A 22,044-nucleotide genomic window follows, 5' to 3' on the forward strand; every position below is an offset into this window, starting at 1 on the left:
CATGGCGTGAAACCAATCCATTAACTCAATGATAACACTCAAATATCCTCTTTAAAATCACTAACAAGGGACAACGGTCATCAATAAAATACCCAACAAAGAGACAGGATCGAATAACAAAGGGAATGGTGTACAATTAAGAATTTAATTAGAGAGTTAACTAGCAATTAATTTTAATGAAGTTGAAATAGCAAATGGGTGGAGAATTCCACCAACTTTAGCAACACTAATTCAAACACACACAATTAACAATATTGAAATAAGTGCATATTCACGGAAACTAATCGACTCTAGGGGTGTGGGGGATCAAATGTTGATTTCAATTGGGGTATTACATAATTGCTCGTTAAAACTAATTAATCACAGATAAGCTAGTTCATCATAAATGATGCTAATCTTCTTTCGATCTCAAAGCATCATTGCATAAAATCTCCTCTCGGTCTCATCTACATGTCATTCTAAACAACCCAAAAACTTAGATTTGCAATCAAGTACACTAAATTATTTTTATTGAATAGATTATCCACCTATATTGGTCTCTTTCAAGCACCAATGCTAGATTAAAACTAAAATTAAGGTGGCCAACTTAGTTTATGAATTGATCACTCGGCAATCAGTCAAATCTATGATTAACAACTATAAAATAGAGCAATCTAACAAACCCACTAAAGTAAATCAACACCCAACCCTATAATCATACCTCAAAAGTTTGGGATTTTAGCCACACATTGCAAAGTGTAAATAAATTATACATTGCATGAAATTAGCTATGAGTATCATAAAATTGAGCACTTAAGAGCAAAACCACTTCAAATTCAACCTCAAATTACCAAATTCAAGTTCACAAATCTAAGAACCCCAAAACTAAAAGTGTTTTCACTCAATGGAAAATGTTTCTCTCTAGAATGTTCAGACTTTTTCTCTCAATTTTTGCACACCCTCTTTTTCTCTCTTTTGGGTTATTTATAGTTTCTCAAAATTTTTCCCGAAAATTAGATTCGTGTCTCACTTGGCGACGTTAGTTGAAATCGCCAAACACATTTGGCAAAACGCCAATATCGCTTCAGTCCGCCTTTTTTTTTTTGGCTAAGGCTTAAGGTGTTTGGACCTTATTCAGCGATCCCATTCGAGTTCGCTTTTATAATCCGGCGAGACGCCAATTCTCACTGCACTTTACCCTTTGGATCTTCATTTTGTCATCATGTACTGTAAATTTCGGCAACATCCACTTACTTCGCCCTTTCTCCTTCGACATATTTCCATTGGTTCTTCAGTTCGCCAACTGACCTTGAGATATGATCCTGTGCACTGTCTATTTAGGTGAGGTCAGGCTCACTTGGAGACCTACCTTTCTTGTTTGGCGATCAACATTGTGTAATTTGTACTTCTTTTTGCATTTTGGCCATTCTTTCAAACATCAATCCTTGCCTTGTCAATTTGCCTTCATAGCTGCAAATTATCAACATATCATCAGAATAGGACAAAATTAGACATTAAGGACACTAATTATTTAGCTAAATAGACCTCAAATGAGTGCAAATCTACCACTCATCAACACCCCCAACTTAAACTTTTTTTTGTCATCAAGTAAATCAAGAACACACTTAGCTCAATAAGGGTGTCTACAATAGTACTCAATGAGAGCTAACATGAAAGTGCCATAACAAGACTACTCTCAAAACATGCTACACTCAATCATGATCAGAAAGTTTCAAATGATGACTAGTCGGTTTCACACAAGCTCAAGCTCACTTTAGTTTCTTTTCTAATGCAAGATCATGTTTCAATAAATTTATTCAAGTGCCCTCACATCAAGAATGATTCCATGATCTCACAAAGGAAATCAACAAACAAATAAGGAATCAATGCAACTCTCACTCTCTCAAAAGAGAAACACATGCAAGCTTTGTCCCATAGGTTTGCCCATATTTTCCAATTATCTCACAACCTAGTTCATGCAAGATCTCAAGGGTCTTTTAGGCTTGTAATGGGGTTGAGAGTTAATGTATGGTAAATTTGGTTCGGTGACTTCACCTTTTCAAAGCATTGTTGCAATCATTTTCACCTCTTCTCAAGTTCTTTTCCTTCTTTTTCATTTGAGAACTCAAACTTTGATCCTTTTTACTCAAATTTATTGGAATCCCCTTTATTTCATCACTTCTCTTTTTCATTTTCATTTTTCCAAAGCACTTCTATCACAATGACTTTTTTTTTGTAAGAGGGGGGGGGGGGTCCTTATTTTTGCAACAAACTTCAAAGTTGAGTCCCATTTCATCTTTCTTTGCCCCTTCACTTGGTTTCTATTCCTCCTTCCTTTCTACACCCCAACTTAGGCGTTTGGCCTAAGTTGGCTATTTAAACATAACAATGCTTCAAAAAGGATTTTAGGTGAGAAGGTAGGGACAATTTGGATAAAGAGACTTTCTTTTGATTTTGCCAATAAACGGGTTAGGCTCAAATGGTGCCAAAAAGGATGCACATCCTCACAAGATAGTCACAAAAGATAATGGATATTTAGGTCCTCTCTTTGAATTGTTTCCCCCCATATCACGCGTCACATTCACCAAGATTTAAACAATTGGACTAACAAGGCAAATTCTAGGACTCCACACACATGTTTTCAAGTAAGACCTCAACACACATGACACTTTAAAATACACTCATTTAGCCCATCCCAAAAACATCAAAAGCGTACGTGTGATGTTCATTGCAAGGTTCACATCAAAATATAGCTAGTCAATAAAAAATATTGCGTATAAGGTGGGGAAATTAAGTGTTCAATGCCCTAAGATTTCAAATAAGAAGTTAAACTCTGAAATTCACCTCCTCTGTCGGTATAAAAAGATAATATATTTGTTTGAAACCGACGTTCAAACAATGGATGTAGTGTTTTGAAAACATCTAAAACTTGTGTTTGGACTGAACCGTGTGGAGCCACATGTATTTTGAAAACTGATCCACAAACAAAACATAATATCTTTTTCTATCGACCGATAAAACTGGTGATGGGCCCCACAAATCACTGTAAATAATTTGGAGAGGCATGTGACTCTGTAAAGAATTTGTAGAAAAAGATTGCATGTGGCTTTTATTTGATCGACATGAATTACAAATGGAAATAGAGTCTTGCTTAACAGGAATAGAAAATTTATTCAAAAACAAATCTAAATTACGGCGTGTTGGATGCCCCAAACGCCGATGCCACAGATCTAAAGACACAACCACATTGCATTCAGGTTGAGAAGAAGAAGAAGGACTGTCTAGAGGCCACTCATAGAGGCGTCCTCTACTCCTCCCTTGAACTAACGACGCCCCCGTACTCAGATTTTTCACAAGATAAGAGAATGGAAAGAATTCAATAGATGTATTATTGTCACGACAAAATTGAGAAACTGAAATCTAGATACTAGAAATGGAAGGGGAGCAAAGTATATTGAATAATTGAAATCTAGAATCAGATGCACAGATAAATCAGTGTTACCAGTGTGAGGAATTGGTATGGTGTTACCATTTCCCATAGCGATTTCCTCCAGACCATTGTAGTGAGCAATGTTATTGAGACCATGGGCATCCGATGCAACATGATGTGAAGCACCTGAATCGACTATTCATGGGGCAGATTGCTGCATTTTTTATCTAGCAAAGTTGGCCCGTGCCTGAAAATGATTATGAGACTGAGAGCGACAAATGCACGCAGAGTGTCCAGGTCGGTCACATAACTGACACACTAAGTGGACTTCTTACGAATTAGTGTGACGATTGCGCCCTGACTAGGAATGTTGTTAGTAGTTGTTTGAACGCCTATTAGTGTTGCGGGCATTGGTCCGCTTTGAAAGCTGGACTTTTGAGCAACAACAACAGTAATTAGAATGGATTGAGGCAGAGCATTGTGTTTGAGGAAAAGCTCGTGATCGCTAAGATTTTCAAACAGTTCAGCATATGAAATGGGGTTGTCACGTGCTCGAATTGCTGTAGAGATTTCGCGATATTCTGATCCAAGACCAGTGAGAATCTTGACAATGAGTTCAGCATTGGTGACAAGAGCTCCTGCAGTTGCAAGCTCATCACAGAGAGATCAAACTTGGTTGAGATAGTCTGTTACAAGTTGACTCTCTTACGTGAGAAGAGCAAAGCAATCTCGCAAGCTGAATATGCAAGTTTGTAACTTATTGGCATAAGCCATATTGAGGGAATCCCAGGCTGCTTTGGTTGTGGTTGCAGCGGCTACAATAGAAGCAAGAGTGGGATCAATTGCGTTTTGGATTAACTGGTCCTGACGAAACCAATTAACATAATCAGGGTTGGAAATTGTCAGGTTGTTGTTGGTGGTGGTTTCAGCAGGAGCAGGGATAGTCCTATCTGGATGACCATAAAGATTGTGTCCTCTCATGAGCATGGACACTTGGGCCTTCCACAGTGAGAAGTTATGACTGCCTGCAAGTTTAATCGGAAGTTGGGTAACCGAGTTGAATTGAACAATGGCGGTAGTGTTAGTTGCATTAGAATTGGTAACTAAGGGTGCCATTGGTGGTGGGTGGGTAATAAGGAACTTAGAACTCTGTGAGGAGAAGAAAAGCTCTTGATACCATATAAAGGTTTGAGATATAGAAGAGAAAGATACTTTTATTCAGGTACAACCTTCTCTAATTTAAATAGAGCCAATACAAAACTGATAAAGTACAATACCAACAGAAACCTAGATTACAGGAAACTATTAAAGTCCTAAATAGTAAAGATGACTAACTACGTATATCAGAAATACAGGAAACTAATAATAGACTTCTAAACAAAAGGGTAACATCTATTATCTGTTAATAAAAATCAACCTCCATTCGGCTAAACAATTGATTACCGCTGCTACCATTGCTTGAGTCTATCCACAATGCCTCCATTATGTCTAGGATTAACACCGACATTAAGGTCAAGGAAGCTGTCAGCTAACGCTAGCTGCCCAAGTTATGGATAGGCTAAAGAATCTCCCGGACAACAAAGATCATCAACTTAATTACAAATTCTTGTCCAGACTTGTTTACGATACTTCAGGTAATGATACAGGGGAAAACAAGATACATGAACCAAAATAATGCTCCTCTCAATCTTCAGATGCAAATGATTGTGATATAAGGTTTTTCTTTTTTCTATTGTGTGGTTGCTGACATCTTCCAACTTCCACTCTATTTTTGCATGCTCAACTATTTCAAGGTTTTTTTTACGGATAGAGGAATTGAAATCATTCATTCAGCTGTATCTAATTTATCTCTCTTTCATTTTATGTTTTCACAGTCTGAGTTCTATTATAATCTTTGATTGCAATATGGTATGCTCAAATTATATCTATTCTGTTTTTGGAGTTTTCTTAGGCACTTTGTATTATCAATCTTCCAGTGCTAATGTTTGAAGTGTTCTATCATATAGGGATTGTCCTGGTGCTCTTATCAATCAAACCATAGCGTCTCCCACTATGTATTTTACCTGTCTCTTGAAAAAATTTCAACATATGTTGATTGATGGATCTCACTATTTTAGTATGAGTGTCCAAAAGTAATCACTTGGTTGTTTTTGAAACACAATTTTGATCCATAATTATTCCCATTAACTATCAATAAATCGTATTGGAGTTTGTTAGGGCACCTTTAGGTAATCTTCTTGGTTATGAAAAAGGTATTGAAATAAATTCATATATGCTTATTTATTATGGTACAATGTTATTTTTTGGTTGCTGCTTTATCATGGAACATTCCTGTCCATTGATGTCCGCTTATGACTGACGAGTTGCTTGGCAACAAATGATAGCATTTTGTTGCACTATCTTGCCCAACAATGTTTGGCATATGTAAACAAATATGAATATTGTGAAAGCCCTCAAAATAGTAGATTGATTTACTTATAAGCCATGTAGATTGATTGTTGAACCTATCATGTTTAGGGAAAAGGTAAGGATGACAATTTAGATCTATCTCTCACCCTCATAGCTACCCTAACCTTACATATTACAAATTAAAACTTGCATTTCTACGAGTTTATTAGTGCTATGATTAGGAAGTATGACGTCTCCTTGTTGGTGTTCTCCATGGGCTCGATTAGGTACTCTCTCGAGCTATTAGTTGATCAAGTATCAACTCTAACGTTCCTTGGATCCATGTATGTGTATTTCGAATCTCCTATTGATTAGCTAGTACCTCTGTTAAGGCCTCGTCATGTCTAGCCAACCTTTCCTCCACCATCCTATATCGCGTTCCGTCAGTCATTCTCTACCACACAGGTCACACGGATATTGCTCTGATACCAATTGTCAGGATCTCAATTAAGACTTGACTGTATTTCACAAATAAGAAGAAAAACACTTGTTTTTGGGACAATTTTCTAATTATATTCAAATAGAGAAATTTGATATTGACTACAAGGAATTGAAAAAAATGAACTAATCTATGATAACTAAGATAAGTGGGCATCCAGGTTCAATCTCGAATCAGAATTATCGTTGAGCGATTCCTCCATTCTAGGTCGTTATATAACTACTGTTGCTGCCTTATTAATGACTCATGATTTGAGCCGTTAAGTCCGGACTCAGATATTATTCAGCAATTCGACTTTGATTCCCACTGTCGACATTCCTTTATTTACCTAATTAATTCTACCAAGTAGGATCATTACAAAGGTATTGAAATCAATTTATATATGCTTATTTGTTATGGTAAAATGTTATCTTTTGGTTGCTGATTTATCATGGAACATTCCTAGCCATTGATGTCCTCTTATAACTGACGAGTTTCTTGGCAACAAATGATACCATTTTGTTGCACTATCATGCCTGACAATGTTTGGCATATGTAAATGTAACACCCCGGAAGTTGAAAAGTCAAAAAGGAAAGAAAAATGCAGAATTTGACTAAAGCAAGTTTCTACGAGTCCAAACTACGGACCATAGGAAGGAAGTCGTAGACCCAGAGTTGAGTCTTGGAAAATTAAGTTTCTGAAGATTGGACCTACGATTTGACAGGATGAACCGTAGAAAGTTTGATGGGTCGTAGGGCTGACTCGTAAGATTGATTCAGAGATTTAATTTAGGATCTCAAGTCCACGGATGGTTTTGACGAGTCGTAGTTGGTTCTACGGACCGTAGAAAGGTCCCGTAGAAAGGTTCCAGACTTAGTGAAATTTTGGAGTAAAAGTTGTGTTCTACGGATAGGGTCTACGGACCGTAAGAATTTTGACGGATCGTAGAATGATCTCGTGGGAAATGATTGAATATTTGAGTTTCTAAAGTTGGTTCTACAGTTGACCAAGACGGGCTGTAGAAATTCCTACGGACCATAGGTCCAAATCGTAGGTCTGCCCGCAGTTATTTTAAAGAGTATTTAGGTCTTTTCCTATGCACTTAATGCCTATACTACGACGTTTTTACCCTAATTCTAAGCTCTACAACTACCCTTCACCCTTAGAAATTTCCCCAACTCTTTCATTCCCTCAAATTGCTAAATTCTCTCCAAGGTTATCTCCAAAATCCTCTCATTAGGATCAAGGGAGAAGAAGCTAGGGATATTCAAGTTCAAGTTTTCTTTCTTCATCATTGCTTAGGGATCAAGGTATGTTAGGAGTTCATCAATGGGTTCCATTCACCCATTGATTCCCCAAAGATCCTTCAGTTCTCCAATTCAATTTCAATTCAATTGGTTAGGTTTTTATTAATTTTATCATGGATTCTATTTATATGGATTCAATTGTTTGATTTTGATCAGATTATGACTATTTAGATTCAATTATATGTTTTTCAATTTAAATCACATGATCACATGCATTGATATTTTGACTATGAACCCTAATTTACATGAATTTAAAGAAGCTTGAATCAATGAATATATTTTTGAACTTATGCATGATTTATGAAAAAGGAATGATTTATGATCTAGGTTGATTTAGGATAAGAATCAATTAATTGTGAAAGGTTTTCTCACATACTTAAAGGATCATGGCTTGGTGAAAGGTTTACTCACTTAGACTTGATTCATGATTTAATGAGCTACTCTATGATGTTTTTAGATTGAATTAGTAATTGAATTATACTTTTCCATGGATGATAATATGTTTATGAATATGACTATTCCGTTGGGATTTAACTTAGCACCGAGAGAACTATGAGGTGGAGGCTCAAATAGGGTAGTCTCTAGTAGCAACCTCTAGTTCCAAACTACGTGCCCCCGTAGGTTTGCCATAAATGGCCTAGCTAGTGGATCCACATATAGCATAAACTAATATCTCACAAAATGAACTAAGTTACTTACAAATGTTTTATGAAGATTTCCTTATGATTTAAGATGCATTGACCATGTTCATGATTTACGATCCTTCTTAAATGATAGAACTATGTTTAGTTTGGTCATGCATATCATGTTTTCGATTATGCCCCCATATGATTATGTTTCATGTTTTATTGCATTTCCCTCATACTTTGTACATTCCATGTACTAATGCATACTTGTGCCTACATTGTTTCACTAATGTAGGGTGTGATGTTTCCTCTCCCTCCGCTTGTGGCTAGTTGGTGATCATTGGAGTTCATAGAGTTGGTGAGTCCTCATGTTCCGAGAACAACGACATTTTTACTTGCTTTCCTTATGTTTTAGTTTTCAGACATAGTATGTGGTGTACGGGTTACATCCTGACCAGTCTTTTGATGTAATAGATGGCTTGTCAAGACTTTGATTCTACTTATATGTCAAACTCTTTACTTCTTATGAGATTTCTTGATTTTCTCGATGTTGTGTATATGTATGTCAAGTGGCTTGTGTAGGGCCTCTGGGTCTTATACGCCATGTCACGTCTAAGGTGTACTTTGGATTGTGACAGTAAACAAATATGAATACTGTGAAAACCCTCAAAATAGTAGATTGATTTATTTTATAAGGTATTTAGATTGATTGTTGAACCTATCAAGTTTAGGGAAAAGGTAAGGATGACAATTTAGATCTATCTCTCACCCTCATAGCTACCCTAACTTTACATATTACAAATTTAAAACTTACTCTACGAGTTTATTAGTGCTATGGTTACTTGTTTCTACTACTCTGCTCCATGTATACTTGTCACTGTCACCTAGTTTTTCAGGCCAAGGAAGTGTGGGGCACCTGTGGATTGCACCCACTGATTTCCTTGAATAAATGGAGTTGTTGTATATTGAAGTGCTTCATTCCTGTCCGTGATCACTTTGAATCCCTTCCATTTGACCCTATTGTTGGTATTGGCTCCTGGACCACGATTTGCGTACTCGGCACATAGGCATGTGTCAAGGGCAAAATTTCCATCCCAGGGCATCCAACCTGCAGGTTGAATGAAATCTGCCAAAGTTGATTCCATGATCACAGTTCTTGCGTACATCTTCCATGGCCTTCCTAAGAAGGTAGGAATCTTGAAACGCAGAGGTTCTAGTAATTGCTCGGGGACAATGCGACAATTTTGGATTACTAGCCCTGTGGTTGCCCGAATGTTAGTTCTACCTTGAGCTGCCACTGTATTTTGTTGTTTTTCCATTGGCTTCCTTGCAATAATTAAGCAGTTTTGGAGGATCGTAGATGAGTCACCAAAGATGAAATCAACTGTGCCTGACACCACACAATTGCGGTAAAATTGTCGATGTGTTTGAACATACAAAGTGTCTTGATATCCATCCATTCTACAATTGTAAAATGCAGACATATCAGATTGAACACGGAGGGCTACCGCCTGGTGCCCCTCCGGTCCTGCTGTGTTTTGGAATCCCATGGACTTGCCTATAAATCCATTTCCAATGGCACCTGAAAATATTTGATGTTATTAAAGTTCAATCTCTAGATGCTTATAAGAGAAAAAAGGATTTGAAAAACTTACTGAAGGAAGCACTCTGATAAGTAGACACACCATTAAGTGCGGATTTGTGTCCTGTAACTATGGTCTTTCGGGGTCCATCTCCATACATAAATACGTTAACTTGATCTTTTGTGACAATTATGTATTCATCATAAATTCCGGCCTTCACATATATAGTATACCTTCCTTTTAGGTTCTTAGGGTACGCAGCCAGAGCTGCTGCAATTGTGTTGAATTGTCCAGATCCATCCTTAGCTACCACAACGTTTGGTGATGGATTGCCGTTATTGCTTGCTGCCAACAATTTTCTATCACTACTAGAAAGCCATGCAGGATATCCATTGTTTGTATTGTTGGCTTCCTGCTTGTCAATGTCTTCATTTTCTAACAATCGCCGAGATGCTGCTGTTTCTGCTGATGTAGTATCAGTCTTGTTTCCAATGGGAATATTAAATTTAGAAAGAATTTCAGTCATTGCATCGACCATTGCAAGAACATTGTCCGTGAGTTGTGTTGCATTTAAGAGGGAGGTAGAAATGGCTTTCTGAAGTTCTGGTTGAGTAAAACCATCTATGCAGGTTTGTTGGTAAGAGAAGACAGCACTGAGCCAGTTTTTGAGTTCTGTTTCCCTATCAGCGATAGTGTGGACGCTGCTATCACCCACAGAGGAGAACGATGCTTGAAGCTCATCAATCGCGTATTCCAGCAATTCCTTGCAATCATCAGTGGCCATCTTTTGCAAGGAGTCATGAGCCTCTGCTTTGCCGATAGAGGTGGACCTTTCTATTCCAATTCTAACTTCCTGAATGGCCACCTCAATGGCTTTTTGGAGGAATTCCTTCGGGGTGGCGCTTTGGTTGTTGGCCATAGAGCTAAGGCAATTTACACATGATTTCTTGAAATCTGTTTGTGAACAAACAGAAGCAATGGATTTGGATGTGGTAGAAAGCACTTTGTCATCCTTTTCATCATTGCCCGAAGAGTCTTGTGTCCGATTATTGCTTGCAATAATAGCAATAACTACTCCAACAACCAGGATAATCGATATACCAAATGCAAAAATCTTCCCGCCTTTCATTATTTATATTTCTAAGATTAAATATGTAGAGAGGATATTGAAAAGAGAGACAAAAATGGAAATTAGTTTGGACTATGGAGGTCTCTTTGAGTCATCTTCTTCTTTATGTTATGAAAAAATGCATGAATTTCCTTGAAAATAGGAAAGGCAAACAAACATTTGTGGCCATTAAGAGATGTTAGTAAACAACTGTTAACCAGACCAAGAGGGGAAGGTGTACAATTCATATATTATTTGAGCCTTCCAATCACTTGCCCTTCATTTTTAAACACTAGCATTGCCAACTTCTTTTTATACCATAAGCAACATGTTAATTGCTTATATATAATGACTTTTACTACTAGTTAATATATTTTGTGTCCAAGGATACACGATAAATGTATTACTCCATCCGTCCATATTAGATACACACTTTCTATTTTACACTATAATTAAGAAATTATTAATGGGTGAAAATCATTTATGCCATCAAACTTTACTTTAAAAATCAAACTCCCCCCTCAACTTTGAAAAATAATCAACCCTTCCCCTATCCTAATTGACTTTTTTAAAGGCCTATTCTACCCTTATATTATCAACCTTTATCTTTTTCTTTATTTTTTATACTTTTTAAAATTTATAATATTTTTATATTTTAATCTTCATTACAAATTTTCTATTAAACATATTAGTTTCGTCCAAAAAAAAAGAGAAAACATTGGTTGAGTATATAATACAATGTCGTTCTATAATGAAACAAATAACAAAATTAAAAACTACTGTTATTATTTTTGACAAAATCTATAATGTGATGCAAGTAACAAAAAATAATAAATAAAAATAAAGATAAATTTCATACATTAATGATAAAGTTAATTTTTAGTTATATGTTCCAATCTACAATGTTGTAAAATGATTGTTTTTTTTTTAAATGAAGGGAGAGAACTAATCAAATAAAAAAGAACAACAAATTTGAATTATAGTGAATGTCTATTATGTGGAGTCCATTAGAGAAAAGTTAGAAATCCTACTTAGAGACCAAGTCAACTTTCCCCTATAAATAAAAGGGGTTTTCATCCATTGTAAATTAGATCTGTGAATCCCTAATTATCCCTCAAGAGAAATAATTAGTCTTCTCTCTAGTCTATTCTCATTATTTTATATAATTTCACAACATGTTATCATCACGAGTTTCTAATCAATTGAGTTTTGGGGAATCAATATGTATGTATGAGGAGGGAGCATATAAATTAAGGGCCCGTTTGACCATGCGATATGGAATCGTGATATGATGTCATAATATGAAATCATGAAATGAAGTTGAAGTTCTGTTTGGACATGCGATATGAAATTTTTGTGTTGTATATGTTCTCATAAACATAAGAATCTCGTAAGTTATAAAACTATGAAAAATGGCCCCAATTGTTTATTCAATCTTATCAAATAAACAAAAAAATTATAAAATCGCATAATAAATTATTACAAAGCTATTTGTTCTCCGCTTAAGTAACTGTTTCATTTAACTTTAATTGATCAAACTTTAATTCAATAAAAAAAATTAGAACATAAATTTTAGTGTACTAGTCTTTAATATAATCCTCCCACATAGTATTACTCCCTCCGTTCTTATTTATATTTCACCAAATCAATTCCTACTTTATCATTTATATTCACCAAATTTAAAGTAATAATAAATTTTATGTTGGTGAGAATAATAAATTTTAAAAAGTAATGATGTGACCATTAATTTTATTTTCACATGAAATAAATGGTTAGTAGATATAAATGTGGGGTTGTTTTAACTAAATATAAATTTGTGGGTCAACTTTTGTATTTAAAAAATCCCAAATCATGATATGAAATTCTCAAATCATGATTTTTGGATAATATGGGATTCCATCTCATGATATGAAATCATAAGATGAAATTAGCGTGAAATTGCATGTTCAAATGCTGATTTCATCTCACGATTTTATATTGTAATATGATATCGCATGACCAAACGCTTACTAAATATATACATTAACTGGGCAAAAGTCACAGACCAACATTGTTGAAGGTATGTACCCATCAATCTGTGATTCTGTTGTTTTGCTATAAAGGGCTAAAGTGAAAAAATCTGTGATTCTGTTGTTTTGTTAGAAAGGGCTAAAGTGAAAAAAATGATTATTCCATGCACCAAAGGAAATCAGCCGAGAGTATATTTATAAGTATGTTTATAAATTATAATTTGCTTTGTGGCTTACAATTCTTTAGCAAGTAAGAGGCTTGTGGTTTATACTTCATTATTTAATAATTATGTGTTAAAAGTTAAAACATTGAGACGGCCAACACAAGGACCGTAGTGGAACTAGAAGTGCAGTACTACCAATTTGGTATTTTTCAATTAATTGGTATGCCGTGTTATTTTGATTTCGTATCCCTACTAATGACTATATTTTTCATGTTTTAATGAAATTTATTTCAATTGTACATATTATTATAAGATTTAAAAGATTAAGGGTAAGTTTTGATGCACCATAAATATAAGATGTTGGATTTAAGTTTCATCGCATCATAGGGGTAATGTCCAATTGCATTGTGAGGGTAAGACGATTGATACAAGTTCAATTGCACCAAGAGGGTAAGACAATGGATTCATGTTCAATCACACCAAAAGGGTAAGACGATGGATGCATGTCCAATCACACCAAAAGGGTAAGACATCAGGTTCAAATCTTGGTGTACTATGATGATCATAAGATGTTGGATTCAAATCCCATCAATTTATGGCCTAAGACGCCTTCATATGGGTAAGACATTAGATTTAAGTCTCAATGCACTATATTGATGATATAATGATGATTAAAGCAAAATAATGTGCTTTGGTGAAAAAGTCATGAAACTTATTCCACTGAATTTGCTTCATTCCTTGATGTGAATATGGTACGATATGGCTTCACACCTCTCGTCTATCGGAACACCAACCCAATCTTGAAAGCTGAAGTGGGTTTAGGGAATGGAAGAACAAGAACATCTTCTTTACCACCAAAAATGGTAGAGAAACAAGTGATTGAATAATGCACATGAATGGGAATGAGGTACTAAGTTATCAAAAGATAATATGCTCAGATGATTGTGTTCCATTCTTGAAGAATGAGAACTTTTGATAAATACTAAAAATATAGATCTATTCTTTGAAGTAAATGTGACAGTACAAAATAAATCTTATCAATAAGAATGTGCACTTAATGGTGATGGGATCACGATTCACCTTCAGAAGAGGTAGAGTGATTGAGAAGAAATAAATATAAAAATTACTCTCGGAGTACTAAATCTAAATTTTGCTCATATGATAGTAAATAAAAAATTTACTCAAGGCAAAAGGGGCCTACGTTCGGGTGGTACTCAATTCTTAAGCAAAATTTTCTTGTTTTGTATTTACTTTGTGTTCTTGTAGCCAAACAGTGAGCTGATGAATGCTTGATCTTTAAATTTTTACAACATATAGAATGATTTCCTCCCTGCCAGAAGCACTCTGGGGCACAACTTCAGTTTCTTCGTTTTTGAGAAGTCCTTTCTTTTAATTATCAGGGCCGTCATGACTCATGAGTGATGTCGAAATCAGTTTCATTTGGATATAAAGATGGTTCTTTCGGGTGTGCACGTCAAGCTCTAAAGATCCAAACTAGACGGAAGCTCTAAGATGTTCTAAAGATGCGTGATGCATGACATCTAGCTAGCTAGTCAAACATACACTAGCATACAAAAGAGTACGAGCAACATAGATTATAAGGCTAACTTTAAGTAAACAACAGAAAACTGCTTTGTTTTCTGCTTCTGCCTATTAGGTCCTTCACTATACACTTTTTAAAAAACACAACCTGCATTCGAGTTCAGCTATTCAAGATGCTCAGTTCGCGACATTTTATCCATCATCTTGTGAAAATATATCTCCTTATAATCACAAAGATACCAAAGCGAAATCATATCTTAAATTAATTGATCGAGAAAGTATAAAACAGGACAGCTTAAGTAGTTTTTATTTGAAAAACCTGTTAGATTTTCAATCATAAAGTTACTGAAAAAGAAGCAGAGAACAATTTTTTATAAAGGAGTGAGTGAAGTGAATACCACATCCATAAACAACGATTAAATACAAACTTTGTCCCAATATAAAACTGAAGCAGTATAAGCAGTAAATCTCACGCAGCCACAGTGAGCACAAAGCGAACTATTCTTTCGCCTTTTACTAAAGAATACCGTGTACGCGCTGCAATTAGTGGCATATGTCAATTTTTGGAGGGGTTCTCTTATTTGAGTACCCCAACAATTCTAGTTTCAATTATTTTTTTTACTTGTCTTATAATATAATTTATAGTATTTTATATGAGCAAAATTTGTGCTGCTTAACAAAAAATGCAAACTGCTTCTTCTGACTTAGTTTATGCTTGGCTCTTTCGATTTGGTCCACCTTATAGAATTAGTCGTAGTGCACATAGGCCAAAGACATCACGGTTGAAAAGACAACAAGATCGGTTGTATGAAAAGACGAAAAAAAGGAAATAACATTATGGAAGTGTTCGGTATGAAGGAAAAATGTTTTTCATGAAAAATAGTTTCGTCCATATGGAACACACATATAAGTTGAGCAACTTTTGCAGTAAGCATAGATTTTTGTTAACATCAGTTTCTACACAACACCTTTAATCTCAGTACAATTAGACACTTGACTTTGTCACTAGAATTGGATTATATGATTTAGTCAATACCTTTTTGTTATGACAAGGGAAACCCGCAGTCACTAAAACCACACAGGAGAGGTAAGCCCGGTGCGACGAGCTCGACCCAGAAGGCAAACCCCTTGCTTTCGTTGGCAAGGGATTTCAAACTTAAGACCTCCAACATGGAAGTCCCAAGCCCAAACTACTGGGCCACCCTGAAGAGTATGGTTTACTCAATACTGAAATTCACAAGGGCTTTTTAATCTTATTTTAATTTGCCCATCGTAAAGATTTGTTTGTTGTCTATCTGGTTTGCTATAAATGAAAAACGAAGAAGATGAAGGGCAATATATCCCTCATCGGTTGACACAAAGGACAACAAGTATAAAGATGGGTATAAAAGAATAGGAAGGAGCAACTACAAACATACTTACCTGGACGGGGTCAATGGGCGTTCAATAAGACCCATGGCCTAGGTTTGTGACCTCCATTGCACTTTGGAGGGGTGCTTACCTAAGGTCGGCCCAAGTGGTCGAGCCTTCGTCATAATTTGTTGCAGTGGGGGCCTGCGTTCGCGCAGCCCCTACCCAATTCTTAAGCAAAATTTTGTTGTTTTGGATTTACTTATTCTCTTAGCGGCAGACCTATATATAGGTTTACACCTTAGAACCAATACCAACATAATGTCAATTGTATGCACAAAACTTACACAATGCCCACGTCCAATTCTCTTTACTATCCAAAGTTTGAACATGTAGAGAGCGAGAAGTTCCCCACCATAACTTACATGATAACATGAAGTGAATGATAAGACTGGAGATGGACAATCTTACCAGCTCAAATGACGAGATAGTAAATTTTATTCTTCTTATAAATATGACAACACACATAATGTTATAAGAGTATATATTGGAAAAGATCATGCCAAAGCGAACAATATCATTACCAGTTCAAGTTTCCATGACAATCGTGCGGGGATTGACCCAAATTCCTTTTCAAACTTGTATAGGAATTCAGCTATCAAAGATACTCAGTCTAAAGCATCCTATGCCACATTTCATCGATTACCTTGTGAGCATATATTTTCTCAGAATCACAAAGGACTGATTGGCGAAAAAGAAGTAGAGAGCAATATTTTAAAGGAGTGAGGTAAATACAAACTTTGTCCCAATATAAAATGGAAGCATAAATAAGATGAAGAACTCATGCAGCCATGCAGTGAGCACATAGCGAACTATTCTTTCACCTTTTACTAAAGAATACCGTGTGCGCATTGCAATTAGTGGCATACGTCAATTTTTGGAGGAATTCTCTTCTTTAGAGTACCCCAACAATTCTAAATTCAATTTTTTTTCCACATGATTTTTAGTATTTTGTATGAGCTAAGTTCAAGTTGCAATATTTACTTGGAGGGGTGGATGTACATCTAAGGTTGGTCCAAGTAGTTCAGTCATAATTTGTCGAATGGTTGGTCCAAAGGGCCGAGTGTCGTTGGTGACCTCCATTGCACTTTGGACGGGTGGATGTCCATATATGGCCAAGTGGTCGAGCCTACATCATAATGTTTGTGTGTGGGGTGGGGGTGGGGGAGGGGGAGGGAGGCGTATCCAAATTTTGTTGTTTTTGGTTACTTAATTTTCTCTCGTTGTTTCGTTTTGAAACAATTTTTTAGAGTAGTAAATGATTTATCTTTTTATTTCTACTCTTACTTGTGAATCTTCCCTACCTTGGTTTCAAGATCCCTTTTTTGTGAAAACGAACTTATGTTTTGTCTATAAGGTTGAACAATATACGAGCACACATTAGAACAAAGTCTTAATGTTATCAGAAAGGGTAATTTTCATTTGCACAATTGTAAAAAAGAGTGACAAAATCTAAATGATAGCCTAAAAATGGACATTTGCATAAATCAGGTGTCTAAAACTATCAATATAGACCGCACAAACTCTCTTTAAGTGTACGCGCCATCAAGAGAACATCTTCCCACTTGTTAGAAATGGGTGAGAAGATCAATCTCAGATTTCAATCCACCAAATATCTCCTACTTTTATACTATATGATAGCAGTTGAACTTCCCTGGTTGCTTCGTGTGTTTATATTTCTTTCTATTTTGAAAATCATGACTCCACCACTAATCGAAATTCAACTATTAATATTTTAATCATACGAGAAAGTTTAAAGGACAATTCTTAAGTCGTTTCTACAGATATTGAAGGACTGACTTGTTGACGCACCAGATGCTAAGCACTGGGCATTAAAGCAAAAATGTCCCACATTAATAGTTAATGAGATGGGTGGACTCCTTATAAGGCTTGAGCAATCCTCCTCCCTTTGAGCTAGCTTTTGGGGTGTGAGTTAGGCCTAAGACCTAATTTAACATGGTATTTAGGCCCAAGACCTATTTTAACATGGTATCAGAGCAGTGGGCATGACGCACCAGATGCTAAGCACTGGGCATTAAAGCAAAAATGTCCCACATTAATGGTTAATGAGATGGGTGGACTCTTTATAAGACTTGAGCAATCCTCCTCCCTTTGAGCTAGCTTTTGGGGTGTGAGTTAGGCCTAAGACCTAATTTAACACTTGTGAGTACCACATTGATAAAAAAACCAGTATATACAAACTTTGTCCCAATATAAAAATGCAGCACAGTTTAGTTTGATAACTCACGCAGCCACGCAGCGAGCACAAAGCGAACTATTCTTTCGCCTTTTACTAAAGAATATCGTGTGCGCGCTGCAATTAGTGGCATACGCCAATTTTTGGAGGGGTTCTCTTATTTGAGTACCCCAACAATTCTAGTTTCAATTTTTTTTATACTTGTCCTAAAATTCAAATATTACTATATAGTAAATAAATTCTTTTTTATTTGAAAATTGAAAGACAATACATGAATATGCTTTTAACTTGGTTTTAGTTGATATTTATGTCACTTTAGTATGAATTTAAACTTGCATAAAGTTGAATAAGTAGACACATGACATAATACATGTAGGATGACAGCTAAGACACAAATTTCCAAGTAGAACGGCATATTGGACGTGTGTGTCTATTTGTGTACTCCCAAAAATGAAGGACATAGATGTCAGCTAAAGCCTAATTAACATGTACGTTTATTATTAATGGAGAAGAGCTAAGTTCAAGCTCAGAGCAAGAAAATAATTTTCAAGACTTAAAAATTGTGAAAAACACTAAAAAGGTCACGTATGGAACTTGAGTATGTGACTAAGGAAATCTTTTCATCGCTTTTGCCTTCACTAGAATTTTTCGCTACGTCAAGGAGATCCAATAGTTTATATATAACCAAAAGGATAATATATAAATATGCCGTTTAACATATCTTCAGCTGACATTTATGCCCTCTAACTTTGGATGTGCATAAGTAGACACTTAAATTTGTATAAAATTAAACAAGTAAACACACGTCTTATGTGACATAATAGATGTAGGATGCCACAAATGACAAAATTGTCATGTAGGACGCCACAAAAAACAAATGTATCTATTTAATACTCATAAAAAGTTCAATAATATTGCCCACTCAAAAATAATTTGTCTATCATCCAGTTTGTTGTCTATGTGGTGCCATAAATGAAAAAAGAAGGATAAAAAATCAAGAAAAAAATGTCCCTTATCGGCTGACACAAAGAAAAACAACGATCTAGATGGATATAAAAGAATAGGAAGGAGCAACAAGAAACATACTTACCTGGATGGGGTCAATGGGCGATCAATAAGACCCATGGCCTAGGTTTGTGACCTCCATTGCACTTCGGAGGGGTGCCTACCTAAGATCGGCCCAAGTGGTTGAGCCTACGTCATAATTTGTTATAGCTGGGGCCAGCGTTCGCGCGGCCCCTTCCCAAATCTTCAATAAAATCTTCATTTAATTGATAGAATCTGTATAATCATTAGTGTGAGCAATCACTTGGCTGATTGATAAAAATGAGCTTTCATTCAAATGCCGCTCTGACCCTTCAACAACATCTTCCTTCTATCTACTTGAATAATTGATTTTTCTTCCCGAGCTGCGGAATTATCGAGTATGATCAATAGAGTTTCATATTTGCTTGTAACTTGATATAATAGAAGTTTGAGCCAAAACTACTGAATCTTGACAAAGCCATTATTATAACGAGTTTGATCAATAGAGTTTCATATTTGCTTGTAACTCGATATAATAGAGTTTGAGCCAAAACTACTGATTCTTGACAAAGCCATTCTTATAAAGGTAGCTCCGCCACTGATTATGTTGGAAATTTTATATTCCCAAGGACTTTAATATTTGGTGACCGCCATTGCACAATGGAGGGGTGCCCGCCAAAGGTCAGCCCAAGTGGTCGAGCCTATGTCATAATTTGTCGCAGTAGGGGCCTACGTTCATGTTCATGTGGCTCCTACTCAATTCTTAAGAAAAAATTTCTTGTTTTGTATTTACTTTGTGTTCTTGTATCAAAACGGTGAGCTGATGAATGCTTGATCTTTAAATTTTCAATACATGGAATCATCTCCCCCCTCACCAGAAGCACTCTGGGGCACACCTTCAATTTCTTCGTTTTTGAGAAGTCCTTTCTTTTAATTATCAGGTCCGTCATGAGTGATGTCGAAATCAGTTCCTTCGGGTGGGCACGTCAAGCCCTGAAGATCCAAACTAGACGGAAGCTCTAAGATCTTCTAAACATGTGTGATGCATGACATCTAGCTACTCAAACATGTACTAGCATACACAAGAGTTCGAGCAACATTGATTATAAGGCCAACTTAAAGTAAACAACAGAAACCTGCTTTGTTTTCTTCTTCTGCCTATTAGGTCCTTTGCTATAAACTTTTTAAAAAACACAACCTGCATTCGAGTTCAGCTATTCAAGATGCTCAGTTCGCGACATTTTATCCATCATCTTGTGAAAACATATCTCCTTATAATCACAAAGATACCAAAGCGAAATCATATCTTAAATTAGTTAATCGTGAAAGTATAAAACAGGACAGCTTAAATAGTTTCTATTTGAAAAACATGTTAGATTTTCAATCTTAAAATTACTGAAAGAGAAGCAGAGAGCAACATTATAAAGGAGTGAGTGAGGTGAGTACCACATCTATAAACAACGACTTAAACAAACTTTGTCCCAGTATAAAAATGCAGCACAGATAGGCAATAATGTTGGGTTATGAAGGTGAATATGACGTCATGCGGAAGCTTATAATTTGCAAATCATATGAGGATAAATTAGACGACACATAAAACTATACTAAAAAACATAATATTATTATCATATGACCAATTGGCCCACATAATCAAAAACTAATAAAAAAAACATTAAAACTGTAGAGAGTAAAAATCTCCCCATAAACAAAAGTCTCTAAATGACTACATTGTGGATTCTATTGTGTTATGCTATGAGAATAAGGATCTTCAATTTATAGATCTCCAAACTATTCCTCTAAGGAAAGAATAAACCAAATATGGAAGAAAATTATATTTTCCTTTCAAGAAAAAGTTCAAGCATTTATGGTAATACTTTGACTTTTCTTTAAGGAAATAAATAAACTTCAAATAAGGTAAGAGAGAATAAATCTCCACATAAACAAGACTCTTAAATGACTACATTGTGGATGTTATTGTTGTTGTGTTAGAAGAAACAAACCTTACATTTATAGAGTCCTAAAACCTTTCCTACTAGAAAAAGGGAGTCCTAAAAGGAGAGAATAACCAAATATGAAAGAATATTATATTTTCCTTTCAAGAAAAGTAAAAACATTTATGGTAATGTTTTGTCTTTTCTTTAAGGAAAAATAAATCTTAAATTATGGTAAGAAAATTAGGGCAAAACCCTAACAAATAAAACTCACGCAGCCACGCAGTGAGCACAAAGCGAACTATTCTTTCGCCTTTTACTAAAGAATATCGTGTGCGCGCGGCAATCAGTGGCATACGCCAATTTTTGGAGGGATTCTCTTCTTTAGAGGACCCCAACAATACTAGTTTTAACCTTTTCTATGTGTCTTATTCATAGTAACATATGTTTATATTCTTATATTAAAATGGAAAAACTACAGAATATGGCAAACATAACTATATATTCAAGAAAAATAGCTACATATTTTTTTTTCATAATATATGGATATAACTATACAATAAATAGCAAAGTTAATTATATACAAATAAATAAGTTTTTATATACATTAATATAAATAAATACAAAATAGGAAAGTTATTATTGAATGCCTAATTAATTATTGCAGGCACGTTTTACTGATCTTTTCCCAATGTTTACCATCATCAACTTTTTCTCTTTCATGCCTAATTAATTTGGCTTAAAGTATTTTAATTAATGAATAAGTGAATTTCTTTCTGGGCAATTAAGAATCGTTGATAGGCTTCATTTTTGTATGCATATTATTTGTATCTTATTTAACTATATTTATGTATATTAATATTTA

General features: G+C 35.4%; 1 protein-coding gene across 1 annotated transcript; it reads right to left on the minus strand.

Annotated features, from left to right (window-relative positions):
- Nucleotides 1–9,031: 9,031 nt before the first annotated feature.
- LOC102600068 (pectinesterase-like) lies at nucleotides 9,032–10,921 on the minus strand. The gene is made up of 2 exons (XM_006337947.1): nucleotides 9,865–10,921; nucleotides 9,032–9,791 (listed from the first exon to the last, which is right to left on the minus strand). The coding sequence occupies exons 1-2, from the start codon at nucleotides 10,919–10,921 to the stop codon at nucleotides 9,094–9,096; spliced, it is 1,755 nt and encodes a 584-aa protein (XP_006338009.1). The 3' UTR covers nucleotides 9,032–9,093.
- Nucleotides 10,922–22,044: the final 11,123 nt, after the last annotated feature.

This window comes from Solanum tuberosum, unplaced genomic scaffold (assembly GCF_000226075.1).
Source record: "Solanum tuberosum cultivar DM 1-3 516 R44 unplaced genomic scaffold, SolTub_3.0 scf00001, whole genome shotgun sequence".
Lineage (NCBI taxonomy): Eukaryota > Viridiplantae > Streptophyta > Magnoliopsida > Solanales > Solanaceae > Solanum > Solanum tuberosum.